The sequence below is a fragment of the Apodemus sylvaticus genome, chromosome 14 (genome assembly GCF_947179515.1).
Source record: "Apodemus sylvaticus chromosome 14, mApoSyl1.1, whole genome shotgun sequence".
In the NCBI taxonomy this organism is placed as follows: Eukaryota; Metazoa; Chordata; class Mammalia; order Rodentia; family Muridae; genus Apodemus; species Apodemus sylvaticus.
The window spans coordinates 71030467-71057217 of record NC_067485.1 but is presented as its reverse complement, the minus strand read 5'-3'; the positions used below and the strand labels follow the sequence as shown (position 1 = coordinate 71057217).

General features: G+C 46.3%; 1 protein-coding gene across 3 annotated transcripts; it reads right to left on the bottom strand.

The window, feature by feature from the left end:
• Window positions 1-958: 958 nt before the first annotated feature.
• On the bottom strand, window positions 959-20042 carry Phyh (phytanoyl-CoA 2-hydroxylase). Of its 3 annotated transcripts, XM_052157048.1 has the most exons (9): window positions 19881-20039; window positions 15973-16031; window positions 12849-12959; window positions 11074-11242; window positions 10129-10210; window positions 7961-8142; window positions 2698-2847; window positions 1624-1758; window positions 959-1204 (listed from the first exon to the last, which is right to left on the bottom strand). In XM_052157048.1, the coding sequence occupies exons 1-9, from the start codon at window positions 19953-19955 to the stop codon at window positions 1151-1153; spliced, it is 1017 nt and encodes a 338-aa protein (XP_052013008.1). In that variant the 5' UTR covers window positions 19956-20039; the 3' UTR covers window positions 959-1150. The 3 variants fall into 3 exon arrangements, with proteins under 3 accessions (XP_052013008.1, XP_052013009.1, XP_052013010.1); XM_052157049.1 differs by lacking the exon at window positions 12849-12959 and having other exon boundaries at window positions 19881-20042; XM_052157050.1 differs by lacking the exons at window positions 12849-12959; window positions 15973-16031; window positions 19881-20039 and adding an exon at window positions 11535-11691.
• Between the last annotated feature and the right edge of the window lie 6709 nt (window positions 20043-26751).

Genomic DNA, 26751 nt, shown 5'->3' with positions numbered 1-26751 from the left:
GAGGGAGGTTGGGGCTGGAGAGATGGCTCAGCAGGTAAGAGCACTGACTGCTTTTCCAGAGGTCCTGAGTTCAATTCCCAGCAACCACATGGTGGCTCACAGCCATCCGTAATGAGATCCAATTGCCTCTTCTGGTGTGTACTTACATATATAAATAAATCATTAAAAAAAAGAAAGAAAGAGGGAGGTTTTCGCTCATGAGCACACTCAAGCTCACGGGACAGGGTGCAGGAGTAGAAGGTTTTCAGCTGCCTGGCCCAACAGGAAATACAGACTAGGCACTCTTCATTCCTCAGCACCAAAGGAAAGTACTGGCGATGACTAACCTGTATTCTATGGAAGGTGTTGGGCTGACCTCTTGCAAGGTATCAAGTGTGGGAAAATGAGGTTCAACCCTTATCCACCCCCATGGATAAGCAGAGCGGGCTCTCTCCCGCTCACCAGTAGCTGTGACTGTCCACTACATGCTCTACATTAGAACAAACACCTCCATGATAGGAAACTGGTAGGAGGTGGGTTCGTGAGGGGGGGGGGGGGGATGTACACCTTGAGGTAGACTGAACTTCCAAGAAATCATTTCTGCTTATGTAGAAAGAAATTGACTGGATATGCTCCCATTATACTCAGCCACTTTGGGCTGGAGAGGTGGCTCAGAGGTTCCAGAGGTCCTGAGTTCAATTCCCAACAACCACATGGTGGCTCATAACCATCTGTAATGGGATCTGGTGCCCTCTTCTGGCCTGCAGGCATACATGCAGGGAGAACATTGAATATGTAACTTTATTAGTTATAGCCCAGGTTAGTTTTTCTTAAAACAGTAATATTTCACTCCATTAAAGCAATAGTACCACATTGATTAAGTTCATGTATCCCCAGTACATATGCCTTGATCTTGTTAACAGGTGATAAAAATTTAATTTAATCGAGACATCATCTCAATTTAGAAAAAAACAAAACATTTTCCTTAGATGTTTTATTTTGTTTTAAAGTTCTCTGTAAAAGAATTATAATGAAGAGCTCATTCTTTTCATTTTGTTTATGGGGGAAAGAGGAAGAGAGAGCATCTTGCTATGTAGCCCAGGCTGTACTCCAACTCTCGATGCTCCTGTCTCAGACTCTCATCACCGCCCCTCGCTCTTGAAGGGCTGTTTCAAAGGTTTATTCTTTCTCCTTTCACAAGTCGGCATCGAAACGCCCAAGTATCCTGAAATAATATCAAACAGAGTTTCAGAATACGTCCATGAGACAGAGGGCTCAAGTCTTTATAAATGATTAAATAGGGGGAATATTAATAGTTATATTGATTAATGGATAAACTATGTTCTAGGACTCCAGTCAAGATAGTGTAGATGACTGGTGACACAGGGGGTGTGATATCTGTGTACCCCACTGTACAGATGGCCCTGATGAGTCATCACTGATTCCGTGTTCTTGAGCCCTGCCCGTAGGGATTGACTGACTGATCGGCAACAACGCTGACTACCCATAGCTAAAGCCCTAGTTGCCATTCTTAGTGGGCTGAGTCACAGCTCTGAAGCGAGCACGGAACAGAAGCCTGTATGCTTTCAAATTAACCCCGGAGGAAGGAACCCCTAGTGTTTCCTCCGTGATCGCATGCCGGACCTTAAAGTCCACGATTCCTTGGACTCCATACTGTTTCTCTGCAATCTCGACAACTTCCCGTGCGATGTTTTCTTGGCTGGTGCCCCTCACGTCGATATACTTGCAGTCAGAGCTGCTGAAGTGGCAGGAGATTGCCTGTGAGGAAAAAGGCGGAGAAAAATCTGGAGAAGAGCAGCTTATCAATCCCATTATACCCCAAACCTAGCAGGGGCCTCCGAGAATGGGAATACTTCACTCGGGATTTAATTTCTCAATTGGAACGGTAGTCTATAAATTAAAATATTTAGCTTGATAGCTGGATTGTTGGCAGACCCTTAAGTTTTGTCCCAAGACAGAGCCTCTACCTCCTTTGCCTAATTCCAAGTTCTAGAGAAGCTAATGGGAACGTAAGTGAATGGAAGGTTATGTCTGGCGTCTTTTCTTTACCCTCAAAGAGCAGCAGGGCTGGATGGGAACCACAGGACAAACCATAAAACCCCACTTAGACACAAAGGAGCCCTGATGTTTGGTGTAGACCACTGTGTTCCCATGGGGAAGAGAGGACTCACAGGACTGGCAGATCTACTGAACTGGTGGACGTAAGAAGCAGGGGCATTTGTAGGGAACTTTTAATGTAGACAACACTGTATGAAGTTGTATATACACCCAGGCTAAGGAATCAGAGTGCCTGTTGAGTCTGATTTCTGTGTAAAGTTTAGAACTCAGTATCATTTAGGATCAATGCTATATTTCTCAGTAGTGAAGATATTATAAACTTCTCTCCTGTTGTTCCTTAGAATGAACATTATGAATTCCAAATGATACTCCTTTGGAAATTCAGCCATTGTTTTTGCCTCAGAAACAGCTGTGTGTAGAAAAGGACACTTTTGTTGAGAATTCTAGGAATGGTCTGCTTCAGTGATTAGGAGCCTACGGCATTTTGTTTCCTACCTAACAGAGTGAACATAAATGTCTATCTTGGTCAACAAAATGATTCCTCAGTGAGAAGTCCTGCAGTCTTTGCTATCTTAGCATATCTTGAGAACGCTGTTCTAGACCACTCATCTTTGGAGATGTAGCCATCTGGATCCATACTTTCCGGAATCCTTGAGTTCTGTTCCGACCAGATCCATGGATGAGCAGAGGATGGAAGAAAACAGTATCGCCTTTTTCCATCACCACATGGACCCGGGGGCTGTTCGGGTCATACTCTTGGATGCCATGGTACATTTTGTTAACTCCTCCCTAGAACACATAACAGAAGCCACACTCATAGTCAAAGTGCCACCATGAACAAGACTTCACCAGCAAAGCATCATGGGAAGTGAGAGTCCTTAAACTTCCTCCAAGACAGCAGTGTGTCTAACTTAGACTCTAAATTTCATTATATACATGTGCGTGCGCGCGCGCACACACACACACACTCTCCTCAAATGTCTGTTTTGTCCCATAAATCCCATGTTAGATGGTGAGCTGTCTCACTGGTTAACATGCCACAGAAGCACAACAACCCAGAACCTAAGGTAGACAGAGAGGACTGACTCTGAAAATTGTCCCCTGAGCTCCACACACCACAACAGCAAATTAACTCTGACTGGCTGGGAAGAGCTTGGCTTCCAGTGGTTAACACAGGTGTGGGGCTCAGTTTTAATGTTACCTGGTGTCTTAGTCAGGGTTTCTATTCCTGCACAAATATCATGACCAAGAAGCAAGTTGGGGAGGAAAGGGTTTATTCAGCTTACAGTTCTGCATTGCTGTTCAACACAAAAGGAAGTCAGGACTGGAACTCTAGCAGATCAGGAAGCAGGAGCTGATGCAGAGGCCATGGAGGGATGTTTCTTACTGGCTTGCTTCCCCTGGCTTGCTCAGCCTACTCTCTTATAGAACCCAAGAGCACCAGCCCAAAGGTGGTACCATCCACAAGGGGCCCTCTCCACTTGATCATTAATTGAGAAAATGCCCCACAGCTGGATCTCATGGAGGCACTTCCCCAACTGAAGCTCCTTTCTCTGTGATAACTCCAGCCTGTGTCAAGTTGACACACAAAACCAGCCAGTACACCTGGATATGTTTCAAAATCTCCTGAAGCTCCCTCACCTGAAGAATTAGGGGCTGCCAAAGGACTGTCTACATTTTGGTGCTTTATTGTCTGCTGTTGCTGCTGCCTTTGATGATGCTAGAACTGGTTTTTCCGGGTCTCTATCCTGGACTAAGAAGCATCAGCTCTCCAGAAACCTTCTAGGCTTTAGACGTCAGACAGGGACTGCTGAGACACTCGGCCTGGTCAACTGAGCAGCAACTACTGAGATCTCTCCCATGTGAGACTGCCACCCAGCCTTGAGGGACAGCTGGCGCTGCTATTTTAACATAAGTTGATTTAATAAGTTATATATATATGTGTATACATATATATGTGTATACATATATATAAAAAAAATACCCATCCACCCTATTGGTTCTGTTCCTGGCTAACCAAGCAGGCAGGCAGACCTTTGTCTTATGCGTGTCCAGCCCAAATCAGCAATGTTCTTTCCTGGCAAGACATTCTCCTTGTCCAGATTTTCCTGCATATCAGGACTATCATGGGGAAGCTAGTTTTTCCTCCCTAAATCAGGAGGGAAATACAAAATATTTATGTCACACTCAGAGTAAACCAAGAATAGTTTTTAAAAATGGTCAGGGAGCACATACTTGTAATCCCAGCACTTGGAAGGTAGAGGCACAAAGCCACATACATACAAACATACATACACACACACACACATACATACATACATACATACATCAACCCATAGTGTTGCTCCTCAGCTACTGTCTCCCATATTTCCCATTTGTACGTTTGTTGTTCTTCTTCTTTGACAATGTCATACCCAAGTGCACATGTGCATTCACATACACATGCACAGGAACACACACACACACACGAACACACACACAGCAGGATTCTCCATTTTCCCCGGGAGCTCACTCAGTCCCCTGCTTTTACTGTGGATACTTGCTTTACCCTCTTACCTGAGAGCTAAAGACCTTCTGGCCTGAGATGTGAAATGCTGAGAATCTCTCTCCTAGATCTCTGGCTCTGGCTTCCTACATTTTCGGTGCATCTTGTATCATCCCCCCAAATATCCGTTCTTGAGGACATTGTTTGCTCTCCTCATTCACAGAAACAAAAGCCTTATTAGCTCCCCACAGCAAGTGCTGAGTGGGTTAGCAGCCCAGGGTGCAGTCAAGCAGCCAAAGGAAGCTTGGTCATTAAAGAACTGAGCTATCGAGACATGCACCACATCACTGAATCCCGAAATCAGGGTGCTAAGCAAAAGAAGCCATACAAGAGTGAATGCAAAAAATGCTCAACTTCATTAGTCATTAGGGAAATGCAAATCAAAACAACCCTGAGATTTCATCTTACACCAGTCAGAATGGCTAAGATTAAAAATTCAGAAGACAGCAGGTGTTGGAGAGGGTGTGGAGAAAGAGGAACACTCCTCCACTGCTGGTGGGGTTGCAAATTGGTACAACCACTCTGGAAATCAGTCTGGCGGTTCCTCCGAAAACTGGGCACCTCACTTCCAGAAGATCCTGCTATACCACTCCTGGGCATATACCCAGAGGATTCCCCACCATGTAATAAGGATACATGCTCTACTATGTTCATAGCAGCCCTATTTATAATTGCCAGATGCTGGAAAGAACCCAGGTATCCCTCAACAGAAGAGTGGATGCAAAAAATGTGGTATATCTACACAATGGAGTACTATTCAGCCATTAGAAACAATGAATTCATGAAATTCTTAGGCAAATGGATGGAGCTAGAGAACATCATACTAAGTGAGGTAACCCAGACTCAAAAGGTGAATCATGGTATGCACTCACTAATAAGTGGTTATTAACCTAGAAAACTGGAATACCCAAAACATAATCCACACATCAAATGAGATACAAGAAGAAAGGAGGAGTGGCCCCTGGTTCTGGAAAGACTCAGTGAAACAGTATTCGGCAAAACCAGAACGGGGAAGTGGGAAAGGGTGGGAGGGAGGACAGGGGAAGAGAAGGGGGCTTACGGGACTTTCGGGGAGTGGGGGGCTAGAAAAGGGGAAATCATTTGAAATGTAAATAAATTATATCGAATAAAAAAAAGAGTGAATGCTATAGAACTGTGTTTAGCAACATCTTAGAAAGCGCAGACTAATCCATAAAAACATGGAAAACACCTCAGTGGTTGTTTTTGATAACAAAGAGAGAAAGGGGTTTTCCTTTTTCTTCTCCCTGTCTCTCTGTCTCTCTGTCTCTGTCCCTCTGTCTGTCTCTCTCTCCCTCTCTTGGCTCTTGCTCTGTCGCTCGGGCCATCCTGGAACTTGCCATCTTCCTGCATCAATCTCTCAAATGCTAAGATCACAGGCATGCGCCCCTATACCAGGCTAGGGGGGATTTTTATTCTCTTGAGTATGGTAACCAATATGTGTGCATTCCCAAAATGATCACAGTATGTACTAAAAATATGTATTGTGACTTATCTAACAACTATACCCTAAACAGAGTATAGTAAGCCCTCTCTCATCTGGTCCTAGAGCCACTGGGTAAGAAAGCCCTCTCTCTCTGGTCCTTTCGGGCTGTCCTCCCTCTGCTCATCTTTTGAATGTCCCTGCAGCTTCCAGCCCAACTGTGCTGCGAGCACCAAGCTCTGCTTGCTCCTTAGCATGTGCCTGTGTCTGCCCTTGACCTCCACACCCAAGAGGGATTTCTGCCATGTCCCTCCGTGCTCAGTTCAATCACCAGGTCTCTCTAGCGCAGTGGCTCTGCAACCTTTCAAATGTTGCAACTTTTTAATACAGTTCCTAATGTTCTGGTAACCCCAAAGCATAAAGCTATTTTCAGTGCTACTTTGTGACTATAATTTTGCTACTGTTAGAAACTGCAATGTAGGGCTGGAGAGATGGCTCAGCGGTCAAGAGCTCTGACTGCTCTTCCACAGGTCCTGAGTTCAAATCCCAGCAACCACATGGTGGCTCACAACTATCTGTTATGAAATCTGACGCCCTCTTCTGGTGTGTCTGAAGACAACTACAGCATACTTACATGTAATAAATAAATAAATCTTTAAAAAAAAAAAAAGAAACTGCAATGTAGATACCTGTGTTTTCCGATGTAAAAAGGTCATTTGACACCCCCCAAGGGAGTTGCCACTCACCGGCAACTGAATGTTTTGAGAACCAATGCTCTAGTGTCTCTGTTGGCTTTAGCAACTGCATGTGACAGTCTGACCCTCTTTTCACTCTGAGATCCGTCATCGATTGGTTAGTAAGACTAAGCTGTCATTTATCATGTGTCTAGGGCTGAATTGTTTAAAAATGGCCTCTATGGAAGTATGTAGCACTTACCCAAGTCCCCCACATTGGCTTGGCTTTCAAACTCATGTGGGAAGGACAGATGTCATTGGCTATTTTACCTGACATCCTCGGACTTGCTCTGATTCTAACTGTGTATCTCAAGATGATACTCTGCTAAGAAAGGAAGCACAGTCTCTTCTCTGGGCTCCTCATGTATGCTGATAAAAATTAAAACAGTAGCACTCAGTAGGGACGCTGAGGCGATGCCATTCCAGCGTGAGGACCTGAGCTTGGTCCTCAGAACTCATGTTTAAAAAAAGAAAAAAAGAAAAGAAAAAAAAAACCAGCTGGAAACGTGGTTAAGAGCACTAGCAACTCTTCCAGAGGACCTGGACTTGATTCCCAGCACCCACATGGTGTCTAGCACTATCTATAAATCCAGTTCTGTGGGCTCTGACCTCCACAGACATCAGGCACACACATACATGAAGGCAAACACTCAGATACATAACATAAAATAAAAGTAATTTTAAAAAGAAAATGCCAAGTGTGCAAATGTTTGCTTCAATCCCAGTGCTGGGGAGAAAGAGAGGAGGATCCCTGGGGCTCACTGGCCAGCTGGCCTAGCATACTTGGTGAGAGACTCTGTTTGAGAAACATAGATGGGGGCTGGAGAGATGGCTCAGTGGTTAAGAGCACTGACTGTTCTTCTGAAGGTCCTGAGTTCAAATCCCAGCAACCACATGGTGGCTCACTATCATCTGTAATGAGATGTGACACCCTCTTCTGGAGTGTCTAAAGACAGTTACAGTATTTATTTATTATTAATATAAAAAATCACTTATTTATTATATGTACTTACATATAATAAATAAATGAATCTTTTTTAAAAAGAAAAGAAAAAGATAGATGGGACCTGAGGAATCACATGCATGTATACACACGTGAATGCGTATGAACATACACAGGTCCCTCACACACACACACACACATACCACATACACATAGACTGAGCAGTTATGTAGACCTACCTCCCACTTGGGGTAATCATGTGGTTTCAGAGGGCCTTTGTGGGTTCCTGGGAGCACAACCAGACAACCATTGTTTCTGTCAATGTGCTCCATGGCTGTCCAAGCACAAACAATTCGGTCGCTGGGTCGGAAGGGGAAATAGTGCAGATCCTGATGCAAGGGATGCCGGGAAGTCTTCTTGCCTGCAAGAGAACCTGCTATCAAAATGATTTTGTAGTTTGCCTGAAAACCTGGAACACCAACCTATCTACCAAAACCAAAGAAATGAAACAAAAATGTGTCCAGAAATCAGTGGGAAGAGATAACAAAGTATCAAAGTATCAACTAGCGTTCCACGTTCTCTCCTTTCTTCCGGGTTCCACAGGAAGAGTGGTTAGTCCTTGATGCCTGCAATCACACAATCTCTGTTATATGTCATTCCTTCATTGCTTGGGATTTGTCACAGGGCAGCATTCAATAAGGAGCGTACTACAGCTGGAGTAATGACATTAAGGAGAATGCTATAGAGCCATGCCCTGGTTCTCCCTTTTAAGTGACTGAAGATTCTCTTAGAAGTTGTCTGTTGTCAGGGAGATGACAGACATATATCCAGTGGTTGCCACACTCCCAGGATTTGCCCTTGGATCATCTACTCCTGGGCTCTTGAAGAAAGAAACATGGTGATATTAGGCTTTTCTTTTCTTTTCTTTTCTTTTCTTTTTGCTGGGGGGTGGGGTGGGGTGGGGGGGTCCTGCTATCAGAAGGAAATGTGGAACAGCAAATGGCTCTCAGGGCTGATTTCTGCTGCCGGCAGGATTTCTCAGTATGAGTCAAGAGCCAAGTGCAGTAGAACGTGTAGGACTAGTTATTAATAGCCTGGATGCTATTACTGGTACAGTGAGTTCTTTGAATACACATGTAAGCAAGTCCAAGGCATCATAAGGAATCAAGTGTGATTTAAAATAATAGCTTTAATTTTGTTAGTCAAAATGTTTTCAGGAGAGGGGTGCAGACCTGCTACTGCAGCTAAGAACAGCTTAGAGCCATCCATGGCTTTGTGGGTAAACTATTTGCCTTGCAAGCCTAAGAACCTGACTTCAATCCTATTCAAACCTATGGCTAGACCATGTCAACTTGACACAAGCTAGAGTCATCTGAGAGAAGGGAACCTCAACTGTGAAGATGTCTCCAGAAGATCTGGCTGTATGGCATTTTCTTAACTATTGACTGACCTGGGGTGGCCCAGCCCATCATGACTATCACTGTGTGGTGGTCCTGGGTTCTATAGGAAAGCGGGCAAAGTAGGCCAGTAAGCAAGACCATGAGCTCTGCCTCAACTCCTGCCTCCAGGCTCCTGCCTTTCCTGTCCTGATCCCTCTGATGATGATATGGAAGTGTAAGCCAAACAAACCCTTCCCTCTCCAACTTTCTTTGGTCAGGATGCTTCATCACAGCAATAGTAACCCTGACTAAGACAGAACCCATGAAGCAATGCCAGGCCTGATAGTGCACACTTACAACCCCATCACTGAGGAGACAGAACAGGATTCCCCAGGGCTCCCTGGCCATCCAGCCTGATTGATGAGCTGCAGACTAATGGGAAATCCTGCCCCAAGGGAGACAGAGAATTCTCATGGTCCCCAAGGATGTCAACACACACACCCTCTCGTGAGCATGTAAGCTCATGTGGCAGCACTTGTACACACATGAGCACATATACATATAGTTAAAAAGATAAATTGAAAAGCTCAGACATGCTGGGCAGTGGTGGTGCAGGTCTTTAATCCCAGCACTCAGGAGGCAGAGGCAGGCAGATCTCGAAGTTCGGGGCCAGCCTGGTCTATAAAGTAAGTTCCAAGGCAGTCAGGGCTACACAGAGAAACCCTGTCTCAAAAACAAACAAACAAAACCCATAGTGAACAGGAGTTTATGATATACAAATTATTGTTTGCTACGCTCTGTGGCCCGTCATGTGACTATCACAATACCCCAACAGTAACTATGTGAAATCAGTTACTCTTCGGTATTGTCATAATATAAATTGTTGTAAGAGTTAAGTAAAAGTATATACATTCCCTCATCTAAAGTTTGACAGCTATACATATCACATGGGTTCCAACATCAACCTTCCGTACTTAATCTAACAATTCTTCTCTTTCCTGTTGCCCTAACAAACGAGAGTTCTTTACCAGAATCTGGAGGCTTGTTAATCAGCATCGAATGTACAGCCATAATATTAGGTCCTGTGAAACACTCCACATATTTCAGAATCTAAGAAAAAAAGCATTAAAAAAAATAATTTTATAGGAAATCGGAAGCACAGGCAAATGACAGAACATACGATGATCCACAGAGGAACCAAATGGCAGAGAGGGCTGAGGCAGGAGGATCCGAGCTGCAGAGTCAGCTTTAGATAGAGCAAGAGTCCGTCTAAAACAACAACTTAATAGCAAAAGCGCAGGGCTGGCGGTGTAGTTCAGGAGTTTATCAGCATTGTGTGATGGCCATATTTTGGGTCCAGCAAAACACTCCACATATTTTAGAACCTAAAGTGGGGGCTGTGAGCGACAGCGTAACTAGGGTATACAAGGCCCTGAATGAGATCAGCAACATCAAAACAAGCAAACGAACAATTTTTATACTGCTACCAACACAGCCGTTACAATAAATAAACTGACAAGCAATAGCTTTGTAACTGTCTGTGCCCTGTTCTTGAGTCTTAGATGAGGTCTATTGCTTTTTCACAACAAGCATAATTAACCCAGTCGATAGACAAGGCTTTCTCTCCATCACGATGCCATGGATAGTTGGGATGAGATAATCCTTCATTTGAAATGAAGGCGATTGTAGAGTCCCTGTGCGTTGTAGGATCTCTGGGTCCCACTAACAGCATCCGTGGTTTCTACTCCCCCTGCCCCCAGCCCAAGTGTGACAACTAGCAGTGTCTCCAGATGCCAATGGCCAGTGTGGGGTACAGTCATCTGCGCTTACGAGCATAGCTCCAGTACCCTATACAGAAAGGAGTTGGAAGGAGGCATGATGGGAGAGGCATGGGGCTAGATGGTGTGAACTGAGCAGATGCTGGAGACAGACCCACAGAGTTAATTTAGCAGGAAGGCAGGCTGGGCTCGCACCTGGGGGAGGGAGCAGTATCTGAAGAGTTCCTGGTCTTCTTGGAAGTCCTGGATCTTTGTAACCACCCTCTCACTTGGTGTATAATCCTGTTTCGCAATGGTCACATCTTTCATTATAATGATCCCCGGTGGTTTCACCTCCTTTCTGCAGATTCTTTCAAACTCTGCTCTAGAGATGAGATTTACAAAGAATGTTATTATGTGGGCTTCCAAATTCATGGCTGGCCCTGCTGGGAGGCTTTTTTAAACATATGTACATGCATATGTTTAGTCTAGACTGACTGGCCACCGAGTGTTCCTCTCCCCAGTACTGGGCTACAGGAATATACTGCTCTCCACGGTTTTTTACATGGGTGCCAGAGATTAGAACTCAGGTCCTTATCCTAGCACAGCGAGCACATTACCTGCTGAGCCCCATCCCTGGCTTGACACTGTAATAACAGAGGCTGAGTATCCCTTACCTGAAGTGCTTGGGAACAGAACTGTTTTGGATTTCAGATTTTTTTTTTCCAAGACAGGCTCTCATTCTGTAGCCTCAGTGATCTTGGAACTCGCTTTGTAGACCAGGTTGGCCTCAACTCACAGAGATCTGCTAGCCTCTGCCTCCTGCGTGCAGGGATCAAAGGTGTATGCTACCACACCTGGCTTGGATTTCAGATTAAAAAAAACAAAAACAAACAATACTTGGAATATTTACGTATGCATAATGAGATAACCTCATGATGGGACCCAGGTCTACACACAGAATTTTTGTGTTTCCCCCACAACCTATATACAGGCCTAAAGGTATCATTTTTGCCTATTTTGACTTCAACCCGTCACAAGGGGTCATGTGTGCGGTTTTCTAGCCATTGTCCCATGTCGTCACGCAGTGAGGCTTTAGATTTGGCAGTGAGATTTATTTAATATTAAAGGTTGAACATCCCTAATCCAAAAAAAAAAAAAAATCAGAAAAGCAAACATTTCTGTAGCAACTCTGGAATGCCAAACCGTGGTCCGAGTGACCGTCATTGATTTTCCCTTATTTTGGTCCCACAACAAGAAGACACCAGCGAGGTCAGAATCCCCCATTTAAAAACGGGGAAACCAGCCGGGCGTGGTGGGAGGCAGAGACAAGCGGATTTCTGAGTTTGAGGCCAGCCTGGTCTACAGAGTGAGTTCCAGGACAGCCAGGACTACACAGAGAAACCCTGTCTCAAAAAACCAAAAAAAAAACAAAAAAAAAAACAAAAAAAAAAAAAACGGGGAAACCAAGGCATAGGCAGATTGCCCAGGAACATTAGGCAGGGGGAGTGGGGGGGGGAGGGGGGAAACGACGACTAAGATTCAAGCCAGAGAATCTGGCCCTCAGGCTCACACACTTCTAAGTACTCCCAAATAAATCACATCATTATGTAAAAAATAAAATCTCTGACCATGCCTGGGGAGGTGACTCAGAGAGCCACACACCTGCTGGAATCCAGAAGGTAGCACTGGAGTGTGGAGCTGTATGCCCTTCATTGCTTCTATGAGATCTACACAGAGGCAGGAGAGTTACAGGGAGCCCTTGGGCCAGTGAATAATAATGGTAAACAAAATGGAGGCCCTGTCCCAAACAGGGAGAACAGAGGGACAGACAGACAGAGCGGTTGTCCTCAGACCTCTACATGCATGGGTTGGAACCCACACACATCAGTTCCCAGACTGATGAACACATAGAAGCTAATCTAAACCCGTGTTAACATTACATGCATGTAATGCAGCTTTTTGTAAAATTGTAAATAGACGTATTATACCGAAAACGTTGAATGTCATCATCAGATACCAGATTTTTAATGACGAGAAACCCATTTTCTTCATAAAATTTTCTCTGCTCCAGGCTGAGGACATTATTATCCAAAGTATACCTAAAGAAGAAAAAAAGAACACCCTCCAAGTAAGTCCCTATTTTAAATTACAAGCTAGCAGTATATCAAGAATCTGTCTCACTATATAGCTCTGACTGGCCTGGAACTTGCTAGGTAGACAAGGCTAGCCTTGAACTCAGAGATCTACCTGCCTCTGCCTCTTGAAAAAAGGGACCAAAGGTGTGTGCTGCCACACCCCGACTACATTCATACATTTTTATTTAGCATTTCAATTTGTATGGCATTAATGAAGTAGTATAGGAAACGTTTAGAGTGTTAAGTCCAAAACATAGGGTACGGTCACCAAAAAAAACGTGAATTACTGAAAAATATTAACCAAGGAATTATATCTGTGCCATAGATGTTTAAAATGAAGGGCAGAATACTGTGGGCACACTTATTATAAAAGGATAAAAGTCACATAAAACAAAACAGAGACAAAACACAGAAAGAGAGGAAGGTGAGGGCGTGGCAATGTAGCTGAGTAGTTGCAAAGAAATTTTGTTTTAAAATAATGGCTGCCTTTCAGTAATAATTTAAAATTCTGCATTTTAAATTTTCTACAGTGAATAAGCGTGGAGAGCTGTTCCCTTTCCCCCAGCCTTTGAGTGGGGAATTCAGACCTCGGTGCTAGCCGCAGGCCCCCTACCTAGGACAGAAAGGGGTTTTGGGAAAAAGGTTTTTGGGAAAAGGGTTTTGCCCTCACCTTTAAATTCTAAGTCAGCCATTAAAATCCCAGCCTTGATCAGCAATAACATTGTCTTGGTCTCAATCCTTTCTTTGTCTGGTCTTCCTATCTATTCCCTGTAACCCTCTCCAGGTAAGCCGGGCAGCTACAAAGAGCCACAGTACTTCTCGGAGGGCAGTGTGTGCAGCCAAGGTCATGGGAGCAGTGTGTGCAGCCAAGGTCATTATGAGAGCAGTGTGTGCAGCCAAGGGGAATTCCTATCTGTGTTTAGTCTGTAAAGGTATTTTCTCAGGAAGCTTTGTTTGCGGAAGTGCCTATAAAAAGTAAATGAAATACAGAAATAAACCTCAAGCCTTGATCAGAACATTGTCTTGGCTCTATTCTTCTCTCGCCTGTCTTTTCATTTCCAGCCCCGCCCCCTTCAGGTGACTCCTGCTTGACCGCAAGTCACCGAATGCTACAAATAAGCATTGCCTTTCAAATGGAAGATCGATTCAGTAAAGTATATGTGACATATATTTCTTAAGATAGGGCCTTACTTTGTAGCACAGGCTGGTCTTGAACTTGGAATCCTATTGCTTTGACTTAGCAAAGTCTGGGATTCCAAATTATACATTTTAAATTGTCCAGTCAGTACATTCTCAGAAGCAACCAAAGTAACAAAATACTCAAACTCAGATCAACCCACCCGCTCCTTAAGGTTGATATTGTGGCTTTATCTGTGATATTCATGAAGGTTGGGTGTTCCCCTTAAAAACAAGCAATACACATGGCAGGTGCTGGCTTACAGCTGTCTCAGCTGCTCAGGAGGCTGGAGGGTTCTAAAGCAAAAAGACCTGCCTGGTGAGACCTTGCGTCTCACACACAGTCTCTCTCCATGTGTGTCTCTTTGTGTCTCTGTCTGTCAGACCTGCCTGGTGAGACCTTGTGTCTCACACACAGTCTTTTTCCATGTGTGTCTCTTTGTGTCTCTATCTGTCAGACATGCCTGGTGAGACCTTGTGTCTCACACACAGTCTTTTTCCATGTGTGTCTCTTTGTGTCTCTATCTGTCAGACCTGCCTGGTGAGACCTTGTGTCTCACACACAGTCTTTCTCCATGTTGTCTCTTTGTGTCTCTGTCTGTCAGACCTGCCTGGTAAGACCTTGTGTCTCACACACAGTCTTTCTCCATGTTGTCTCTTTGTGTCTCTGTCTGTCAGACCTGCCTGGTGAGACCTTGTGTCTCACACACAGTCTCTCTCCATGTGTGTCTCTTTGTGTCTCTGTCTGTCAGACCTGCCTGGTGAGACCTTGTGTCTCACACACAGTCTTTCTTCATGTGTGTCTCTTTGTGTCTCTGTCTGTCAGACCTGCCTGGTAAGACCTTGTGTCTCACACACAGTCTTTCTCCATGTTGTCTCTTTGTGTCTCTGTCTGTCAGACCTGCCTGGTGAGACCTTGTGTCTCACACACAGTCTTTCTCCATGTGTGTCTCTTTGTGTCTCTGTCTGTCTCTCTCTGTGTTTCTCTGTGTGTCTCTTTGACTGTCTTTGTATATGTCTCCCTGCTCTGTCTCTCTCTTTCTCTCTCAGATCTGTCTCTCTCTCAAAATGCTAGCCAATATGTCAATAAAACCAAAGTAAACTAAATGTGACCTATGATGCTTGGATTTTTCAAGGGTTAGATTATGTATTTTCTAGCTTTTCTTCTTTTAACTTCCTTTTGGATTTTAGCTATGCTAGGAAAACTTAGCTTCTCCATAGTTCCCCCAAAGCAGTACAGGTTAGAACATTTTTCTGGAAGCAAAGTGTTTCTACAGTGAGTTCCAGTCAGGCAGCCTTACATGTTACCTGGTTGTAAAGAAGACATTCTATCCCAGCTCTTACTAGAAAAACTTTTAACATGCTATCCCAGTTAAGGTTAGTATTGCTGAGCCATGACCACATGACTTGGGGAGGAAAGGGTTTATCTGGCTTACAATTCCACATCATTGTTCATTATTAAAGGGGCTCAGGGCAGACACTCACACAGGGCAGGAACCTGGAGGCAGCAGCCGATGCAGAGACTGCGGAGGGGTGCCCGCTGCACCCCATGGCTTCCTCAGCCTTCTTTCTGAGAGAGAACAGGATCACCAGCCCAGGCATGGCCCCACCCACAATGGGCTGGGCCCTCCCCCATCAATCACTAATTAGAAAATGATCCCCAGGACTGCCCTACAGCCTAGGCTGATAGAGGCATTCCTCAATCATTCTTAGATGATTCTATCTTGTGTCGAGTTGTCATAACATTAGTCAGAACACGTACATTGTGTTGACATGACAGGTTGACATGAGATCTACTTACCGGAATTGTTCAGGACAGAAACTGGCAGGGGAGGCCGACCCTGATACAGGCTGGGCTACCTAGGTAAGAATTAAGGAAAAGAAGGTAGAATACAGGAGCCAACCTTGTTTGCCGAACACTGGCCTCCTGCCTGGCTTCTGTGTGTGGCTAGCACAGCCAGTACTTACGTTTCCTCATCTCTGTCACCACAGCCTGAAGAGGAGCCATGAAAGTCTGCCGTTCAAAGCAAGAGGCCTGATTGGCTCAGTCCCCGTAGTTCTCTCACTCAAAAGAGAAATGACCTAGCCAGGGCCTAAGCCCCGGTTTCTACCTGTAACTCCAGTCAGCCACAGTCCTACAATTTCCTGCCGCTAAACTCCAGAGCAAATAAAACACCAAAGGTGGCATTTTAGAAGGAAGGAGAAAAGCTTGGACCTAGTGGGAGTGCAGTCTAAACCGGGAAGAGCCTGGCAATCATTAGGGTACAAAAAGGCTGAGCCACACAGACAAGGAAACATTTAAACATCCAGAAGACCAGGAATCCATTTGTAAGATCTTTTCCCCCCACTCAGTAACTACAGATTAGGAACGGCCCTTTTCTGTTTTTCAGTTCCCCGCAGCTGAGAACTGAAGGCAGAACCTGCGGCAGGTGGGGTTTGAGTTTGGTCAACTTGATCTCCATAGAGGGTTTTGGGCCAATCAGGGCCACTCTGTGAGAGCCTGTCTCAAAGCAACCAAGCGACTCCACGAGGTCACTTCACACAATGTCACTTCACGAACATGTCATCTATTTTTGTTCATTTGTTTATTGAAACAGGATCTCGCTATGCACCTAAGATGGGCCCTGGAGACTCAATAGCTCAGCTGGCCTGAGCCTCTTCCTGCCTTCATCTCCTGAGTGCTGGGACTACAGATGTGCAATGCAGGCCTGGACTGCGTTTATTTTATTTTGTTTACTTATGACTTTTCCAAACAGAGAACATTCAACATGTGCTAGCTGTGAGTGAGTTTAATTATGTAGCCACGGATGATCTTGAACTGATCCTCCTGCCTCCATTTATTTCCTGAGAGGAGAAATTATAGACATGTGCCACCATATGTGGTTCCTTGTTTTTCTTGCTTTCTTTCCTAGTTTTTTTTGGTTTATTTTTTGTTTTGTTTTGTTTTGTTTTTCTCAGAATCCCACTTTGTAACCCTGGATGACTGGGAACTCAGTATGTAGACCAGGCTGATCTTGGAACTCACAGAGACTGTCTGCATCCGCCTCCGCCTCCGCCTCCACTTCTGCTTCTGCCTCTGCTGAGATTAAAAGTGGTTGCCAACCGATCTATTATTTATTTATTTTCTTACTTATTTGCTGTACACTGGTGTTTTGCCTTGCATATATGTCTGTGTGAGGGCGAGGGTGTCAACTCATCTAGAGCTGGATGACAGACAGTTTAGCTGCCACGTGGTTGCTGGGCGTTGAACCTGCTGGGCCAAGGCTCCAGTCCCACAATTCACACTCTCACTCAACTTTCCCATCGTAATGCTGCCTTGCCGCAAGGACATGTAGACCTCAGTGCTCCAGACCGGTCTCCTCAGCCCCTCGCCACTGTTTCCAGGAGACACAGGAACCTGTGGCACAGTACGATCCCAGTCACATTAATACAAAACATTCCTTATTCCCTTACCCCCATGGCTCAAACACAAATGAAGGCTGGGGAGAAACTGCCACAATTTCTAGAACTCTACATAAGTAATATATTCCCTATAGTTCTTGGCCAGCACTGTTTAATATCCGATTGGATCTCTGTGACTTCAAAGCCAATCCGGTCTATATAGCAAATTCCAGCCAGCTAGAGATGCATGGTGAGATCCTGTCTTAAAATTCAAGCAACCAATAAACCCCAAAGAGTCGTGAGAGACTGCACCAATTTCAGTTCAAATACATTTAGTACCAGTATATCCAAGATTCTCAAAATGTAGCAAACACCCAGTTGCCAAGAAGAAATAGACTGTGATAGTCTACCCTGTTAGTACTCTGCCTAAGCTCCACCCCACACTTACTTGGCAACAGCCAGGTATGCCCCGCCCCACAGACCTGGCCCACTATAAAAGGGGCTGCTTGCCCCTCCTCTCTTTCTCATCACTCTTGCCTCTTAGCACCTCCCTACCCCTCTTGGGCTCTCCTCCCCTCCCCCCCTCTCCACGTGGTCATGGCCGGCCTCCACTTCTCTCTCTCTCTCTCTCTCTCTCTCTCTCTCCCAACCTCTACCCTGAATAAACTCTATTCTATACCATGTCTGTGTGCATGTGGTCCCTCAGGGGGAAGAGGTGCTTGGACATGGGCCTGCCTGGGCACCCCCTTCCCCCACACCGCCATGCCACATTTCTCTGAACCCCCCTTCTCTCTTTTTAAGCCCCCTTCATTTGGTGCCATAACTCGGATGGAGAAACTCTGCAGGTTTGCTGGCCAGCCACAACGTGGGGTGGAGCTTAGACAGAATACCAGCACACCCTACATGGTCTGCAGGTCTAACCACTGCTTCAGTCCAACGCACTTAATCAGGATCTTTACCCATCAGTGTCTCAGTGTAAAATGAAGTTATGCTATTAGCCTGTAGATGGGTGGAACTGGAAAATATCATCCTAAGTGAGGTAACCCAATCACTGATAAGTGGATATTAGCCCAGAAGCTTGGAATACCCAAGACACAACTCACGTATCAAATGATGCCCAAAAAGAAGGAAGAAGAGGCCCCTGGTCCTGGAAAGGCTCAGTGCAGCAGTGTAGGGGAATACCAGAACAAGGAAGCAGGAGGGATGGATTGGGGAACAGGGGGAGGGAAGAGGGCTTATGGGACTTTTGGGGAGGGGGGAGCCAGGAAAGGGGAAATCATCTGAAATGTAAATAAAGAATATATCTAATAAAAATAAATTAAAAAATATTTGATGCCAAAAAAAAGATGTTAAGTTTGAGGTAGGCCTGGCACACCGCTGCTTATAAACCAAAAGCCTCACAGGCAGAATAATAGGAAGGTAAATATTGTAATCAGCTTCAGAGATGGCAGGTACTGAAAACCATAATCTGTTAATTTTATCAATTTCCAGGGCAAGGAGCCTGGATTGAGCAGCCAGCAGTTTGATAGTTCCTCCTTCTGAGTGTGTGTGTGAGTGTGTGTGTGAGTGTGTGTGTGTACATGCGCATACGCATGTGCATAACTGCTTCCAAGCCTTGACCTAGTCTTTTGTTTTGTTTTTGGTTTGTCTAGGCTGGCCGGCCATTAACATCCTCAAGTCTATAACCTCCCCGTAGGATCACAAATATTTATCACCAGGCACTGGCTTCTGAAAGAACTACTCAGGCCAAGGGAACCAAGTCCCTTTCCGGGAACCAGTTCAGACCTCCGGAGACCTGGGTCACCTGGACCTGGAGGAGGAACATTACACAGCTAGTGGGAAAGTGACAGCCAGAGGAGGTGGAGAGGAGCGACTGGCGCCCCCTCCTGACCGCCGAGGATCCCTGCCTCTGCCGGCCTTGGTCACAGGCAAGCCGCAGTGAACCTCAGTTTCCGGGGCAACTGTCCTTGGTGTTTCTGGTTGCAGAAGGCAACTGGAAAATGGTAATCCCCTTTGTGATGACTTCGTCACCTCTTGCTTTACACCTCCCGCTTTACACCCAGCAAACAAATAAACAAAAAACCAGCGGGGGTAAACACGCTCAAAATGCTGCGGAGATTCACACCAGCCACCTAAGCCTAGAGAGTCCCACCCGTCGCCCTTCCAGGGGACAAGGGTTCTCAGGGGATGCAGCCTCCGCCCGGGAACCCCGGGGATGGGGACAGGGACGAGATGGCGGCGCAGAGGCCGTCTTGTGCCCTTGGAGCCACCGCTAGGGATGGAGATGCTCTTTCCAGCTTGTGAGCCCATCCACAGCCCAAAGGATACAATCTCTGGGGCCGAGGGTCGGCCGAGGTGTCCCAGAAGGACCTGCAGTCGGGCGCCGGCGCGCGTAAGGTCCATGGTGGGGGCCGGCGGACTGAACTGCTGCGCCAGTGCTCACTTAACTCAGCGCAAGGCCCCGCCTCCTGGTAGAGGGTAGAGTACAGTCCAAGGGCAGGACCCAGCGCCGCCTCCGGCCTCCCGTGCTGGGGGTGGAGAGCTGGGGGTGGGGGAGCTGGGGGGGTGGGGGAGCTGGGGGAGCTGGGGGTGGGGAACTGGGGGGTGGGGGAGCTGGGGGGTAGGGGAGCTGGGGGTGGGGGAGCTGGGAGTGGGGGGAGCTGGGGGGGTTGGGGGTGGGGAGCTGGGGGGTAGGGGAGCTGGGGGTGGGGGAGCTGGGAGTGGGGGGAGCTGGGGGGGTTGGGGGCGGGGGAACCGGGGATGAGAGAAACAGCCGAGGCCGTCTAGGAGGCCAGGCTCCGGGCCGCAGTGTCTTTGTTCTAATCTGCAAGGATCCTCCCCGCAGCACCAGGCGACTGGGGCGATGTCTCCCGGCAACACGAAGCAGATAGGGATCTGAGCCACACTCTTAACTTGGTAGTTTTAACCTATGAACATCTAATCTATGTGACTGTTTCTCCCACTACGAACCAATAAAAATTAAAATCGTCTGTGCTATTCAGAAGCGACATTTAATTTAGCGTGACCTCATCCTAAACTATCAGAAAGTTTGGCCGTTCATTTCTTTTTATTCGATATATTTTTTTATTTACATTTCAAATGATTTCCCCTTTTCTAGCCCCCCACTCCCCGAAAGTCCCGTAAGCCCCCTTCACTCCCCCTGTCCTCCCACCCACCCCTTCCCACTTCCCTGTTCTGGTTTTGCCGAATACTGCTTTACTGAGTCTTTCCAGAACCAGGGGCCACTCCTCCTTTCTTCTTGTACCTCATTTGATGTGTGGATTATGTTTTGGGTATTCCAGTTTTCCAGGTTAATATCCACTTATTAGTAAGTTCATACCATGATTCACCTTTTGAGTCTGGGTTACCTCACTTAGTATGATGTTCTCTAGCTCCATTCATTTGCCTAAGAATTTCATGAATGCATTGTTTCTGATGGCTGAATTGGCCTTTCATTTTTGAGAAGTGCGATCCACATAGTCTAGTATAACTGACATTACATTTCAGTGTGTGTGCGTGTGTGTGTGTGTGTGTGTGTGTGTCCTTGTTTGTGGAGATCAGAGAAACAATCTTCGGGGAAGTTGAGTCTCCTTCCGCCACCTGGGGTTTGGGGGATTGAACTCAGACGGTCAGGTTTGTTCAGCAAACTCCCTTAACCACTGCGTAGCTCACCAGCCGGGATAATATGTAACATTTCCTACTTAGCTAAAAACTGTTTTCCTAAAGTCTTTAAGTTGCAACCACTACATATAATCTTAATCTCTTTGGCTCTGGTCTCTTTAGTTTAGAGAGTTACTTCTAGATTGCTTCTTCATAAACATGTTATTGTTTCTTAAATGCTTTCATTAGATAATTTGGTGAAGTCGAGGAGAGACAAGCAATTAGCAAGATGGCTACTTCCTGTTTTCCGGTTGCAGGGATTTGCCCTTTTGGCCCTGACCTTTGGGACCGGATTGCTCTTAGCTGAAGCTGCCAAGGCTGGCTCTTTCCTTTGCTAACCTCATCTGTCCAGCCTCAGCAATCTGGTGGGAGCCTGACCCGCGTTCTGAGAGATCGCACTGCATCCCCCCCCCCAACCCCCCCACACACACTTGTAAAATAGGTGTCTTCTTACTGCCCTCACCTGGTGTAAAGTGGGAACTGCAGGGAGAAGGAAGAAAAACTGAAATTACTCTCAATTCGGGTCACCTCTAGCAGAAGTGAAAGATCAAGACCGTTATTCTGAAGATGGCTGGTTTCCCTAACCAACAGAGAAAATTACCAGTTTGGGGCCTGTCTAGGGTTTCTATTGCCGCGATGACACCATGACCAAAAAAGGAAGTTGGAGAGGGAAGGGTTTAGTCGACTTACATTTTCAGGACAAGAACTCAAGCAGGGCAGGATCCTGGAGGCAGGAGCTGGCGCACAGGACCTGACAGCTGCCCTTTACTGACTGGCTTGCTCAGCCTGCTTTCTTCTAGAAGCTAGGACCACCTGCCCAGGGCCACCAGCCCAGAGATAGCACCACCCACTACAGGCTGGGCCTTCCCCATCAAGGGGAAGAAAATGCCTTGCATATGGGTCTTCTGGGGGCATTTTCTCCATTGAGATTCTGTCCCGTCAGCTTGCTTTAATCTGTATTAAACTGGCATAAGACTAACCAGCACAGGATGGAAGGTCGTGGCACATGAGACAGAATTTCCTCCTGATTCTGTGTGTGTGTGTATGTGTGTGTGTGTGTGTGTGTAAAAACGTTTCCTAACCTGTAGTATTTGCTTGTCTTGGGGTAACTGAGATTAGAACCCAGAATCCCCCACGAGAGGTAAGCACACTAACAGTAAGCTATCTCATCTAAAGCAGTCCGTCTGTTTAGTTTTGCTGAGACAGCAGCTGAGATTTCTGAGTTTGTTGCCCAATCTGACCTAGGACTGAAGTGATCCTGTTGTCTCATCCTCCAGAGGAGATGGGACAACAGGCATGCACCCTATGCCAAGCTCACACGTGCCTTAAAAAAATTTTTTTAGATCTATTTATTTTATGTGTATGAGTATTTTGCCCGCCTGCATGTATGTATGTATGTATGTATGTATGTATGTATGTATGTATGTATGTAAGTGTACCACAGCCTGGTGCTGACAGAGGACAGAAGAACATGTTACATCCCTGGAACTGGAGTTGTGGATGGTTGTGAGGAACCGTGTGGGTGCTGGGTACGGCGGTCTGGTCCTCCACACACACAGACCATCATCCCAGCCACCGAGCCTCCCCTAACCCTGCTTTGCTATTTTTGAAATCAACTCTTACACCTGTTTTTTTTAACCAAACGGCCAAGAAGTGATAAAGACAACTTTTAAACTAGCCTCAGAACAGTGTTCCCCAACTGTCGAAGTTAAGGAGAATGACTTTGTCAATAAACTATATTTAAGCAGCTAAACACAGCAGAAACTAAAAAAACAATACACCCCAGATTAAATTCAAGAGTTGTGAACACCTAAGAGAATTGAGTTTGCAATCTCTGGGGACACAGTTCAGGGGGTGAAATGCTCCTAGTGTTGCAAGAAGTCCTACAGGCCGAAACTCGCTGTCCCGGAGCATGCGCGGACGTGTAACCTCAGGGCACGTCAGGGATGGGGTGGGGGAAGGGATAGGAGCCGAAGGCTCAGCAGTTCGTTGTCATCCTTAGCTACAAGTGAATCTGAGGGCATCCTGGACTGCTCTAGATCTTGTCTGAAAAGGCCTCGGGGGTGGGGTGGGGAGGGCGCCCGAGAAAGAGACTCTCATTATACAACTGAGAAATTGTAATCAACTTCCAATTGAAAATATCAGAGAATAGATATGAATATGGGCAGGGAATCTGGCGGCAGGCTCTCTTTTGCTGGTCCTTATTTGTAATAGGGGTTGACTATGTCACTCAAGTTGGCCTCGGTCTTCTTTTGTCTGAGTCCTGAGTGCTGGGTATCCGTGGAGTCTACACTGCCCAGCCTTCGCTACACGCTTTAGAGTACACTTCCTTGGCTCGTGCTCTACCAAAGGGAGCCTGCTCACTTTCTGCCTGCAGCCTACCAAGGCTTCACCTATCTAATGCTTCCAGGAAACGCCAGCCCTGTCCTTTGACGTCTGCTCCTCGAATCGTGCCCAGTCAAGAATGGAACAGCGATCCTTCCATCCTCCACGGTGGATCTTCTTGTCCACCAACATATAAGCACTGCTGTGTGTTCCCCGTATCTTATAAAATCTTTTGATCAACTTCCTGCCCAGTTATTACTCAAAAATTCATAGAGACGATTTGTCCTGGGTCTGAGATGACTCAGCAGGAGACAGGTCCTTGAGCCCATGTTTTGGAAAGCGCGGATTAACTTCTCTGAGTTGTCTTTTGACCTCTGGGAGCACAAACACACATGATAAGCCAAATATATGTGTGTGTGTGTGTGTGTGTGTGTGTGTGTGTGTATGTGTGTGTGTATGCGTGTGTGTGTGTGTGTGTGTGTGTGTGTGTAAATAATAAGTGTGGAAAGCAGCAACAAAAATTATCTCACAGCCAACCTTGAAAGAATTACAGATATCTGCAGTCTTGGATTTCTCCTGATTTTCTCCAAACCCCAGATGGTTTCTGAACTCATCCTCCCGCCTCCTTTCCCGACTAACCTGTCCTCGTTCTCCTGGGATCTATAGGCATTCCTTTCACATCTTCTTCTTTCAGTGAAAGCCGGCTTTCTCTGTCACCTCCTCCAGCCCCAGACTTTAAACTTCATCCCTAAGGTGAAGATCTTGAATTTGTAACCCTTTGCACTGTTTAGCTCCAGACTCTATGTGTCCAAAGGCCTCTCTTTGTCTCTGTCTCTCTGTCTCTCTGTCTCTCTCTCTCTCTCTGTTGCCCTCTCTCTCTCTGTCTCTTTATTTTTTCACTTTGAAATAGGGTTCCCTGGAACTCATTCTATAGACCAGGCTGTCCTCGAACTCAGAGTTTCTCCACTTGCCTCTGCCTTCGAGTGCTGGGATCAAAGGTGCACCCCACCCCCACCCTCCTCTGTTGGCGCTGTGGAGGCCAACCTTGTGAAGGGACAAGTGGAAGAAGAGCAAGGCGCCACAGGCTCCCGCGACTCCTCGAAGACTCCTGATCTGCTGGGCTCAGCATTAGATCTAAGATGGTTCCTGGAAAACCAGTGAGACAGCAGAAGGGAACCCAGGCCAGGGTGGTGGCTGCTCCACCTCTTCACAGAAGTGCAACCGGTGATGACCCTCCCACTCCTCCTGAGTAACCTCATCAGGCAGAGCTTTCATTGGGGCGTGGTGAGGGTGTGGCCAGAGATGATTGGCTGAGGATTTCGGGGCATGGATTGGCTTGAACATTGCATATAAGCTCATGCGCTGTACAATAAACTCAGATCTGCACCCTGGTGCTACTCTCTGGAGTCTGATTCCCAGCATCCATCGTGCGACTCTGTCGCCTCTCAGCTCCCCCAGCCCCATCCTGAGTTCTGTTCCCAGACTAGTCCTTCACCACTAAAATGGGTAATATATATATATTGCTCCCAGCTCCTGCTCCAGGAATGAAACTCTGAGACTAGTTATTTATTAATAAATGCCTAGGCCATAAGCTTTGGCTCATTCCCGTAACTAATTTGACCCATTCAAACTATCCTATGTCTACCACATGGCTAGCTATCTGTCCTCACCTTTGTGGGTCCAAGTCCTGGGCTCTTTATTCTAACTGGAGGTCAGCTACCTGCTGGTTTACGTCCATCTCCCCAGCGTTCCTGGGCAAATCTCTCCTTTTATTCTATCCCGAGTTTGTCTGTGTGGCTGGTTACCTCTGATCAGCTCCCATACTTCTGACCTCCTTTGTGTTCCCCAGCAAATCTCCCTTTACTTTTTTAAAAAAGATTTTATTTATTATTATTATATGTGAGGACATTATAGCTGTTTTCAGACACACCAGAAGAGGGTGCTACATCTCTTTTACAGATGGTTGTGAGCCACCATGTGGCTGCTGGGATTTGAACACAGGACCTTTGGAAGAGTAGTCAGTGCTCTTAACCGCTGAGCCATCTCTCCAGCCCCTTCCTTTGCCTGTTTGAACCTGAATTCATCTACCTGCTGCCTAGCTACCTCCCCTTCTGTCCTGGACTGCTTCTTCCTTATTGCTTTCCTTCAGGATCCCTCCCAGAACTCTCTCAAATCTCTCTTTATTCTCTCACTATTTCCCAGAATCCTCTCTCTTCCTGACAGTATCCACCTCCCATTTTCTGCCTCAGCTCATTGGCCATTGGCTTTTTTTTTTTTTATTGACAGATGATGCTTCTAAGAGATTCTCTCTACAGAGACTTCCTTCTTTCTTTCTTTCTTTCTTTCTGTTTTTGGGGGGGAGGGGTGGGTTTTTTTTGGGATTTGGTTTTTTCGAGACAGGGTTTCTCTGTATAGCCCTGGCTGTCCTGGAACCCATTTGGTAGACCAGGCTGGCCTCGAACTCAGAAATCTGCCTGCCTCTGCCTCCCAAGTGCTGGGATTAAAGGCATGTGCCACCACCGCCCGGCTCTACAGAGTTTTCTAACACATCAGAAGGAGGCCTCTCGCTCTTTCTCTGTAGGTGCTGGGAATGGAACCTGAGTCCTCTATAAGAGTAGCCAATGCTCTTAACCACTGAACCATCATGTCTCTGCCCCTCCCCTTTTGAGACAAGATCTTCATGTAGCTCAGGTTGGTCTTCAACTCATTATAAAGTTGAGGATGACCTTGAACTTCTGATGTTCCTGCTTCCACCCCCTAAGTCCTGAGATTACAGGCATGTGCCATCATATCCAGTTCCAAGTTCATGTTTCCAATGCTTCTCCCCCAGAGGTGGCATTCTATTAGGAGGCTGTGGAAACAGGGGGTGGGGCCTGGAAGTGAGTCCTTGGGGGATCTACTCTCTGTCTTAGTTAGGGTTTTATTGCTGTGAAGAGACATTACCATGTAACTCTTATAAAGGAAAACATTGAATTAGGGGCTGGCTTACATTCTCAGAGGCTTACCCCATTACAGTCGAGATAGGAAGCACAGCAGAGTGCAGGCAGAGGGGCTGCTGGGGGAGCTCAGGGTTCTGTATCTTGAACCACAGGCAACAGAAGGGAAGGAGACTGTGCTCCACACTGGGTGTAGCTTGAGCATATTAGGAAGCTTCAAAGCCCACCTACAGGCCACACCTCCTCCAACAAGGCCACGCCTCCCAATAGTTTCACTC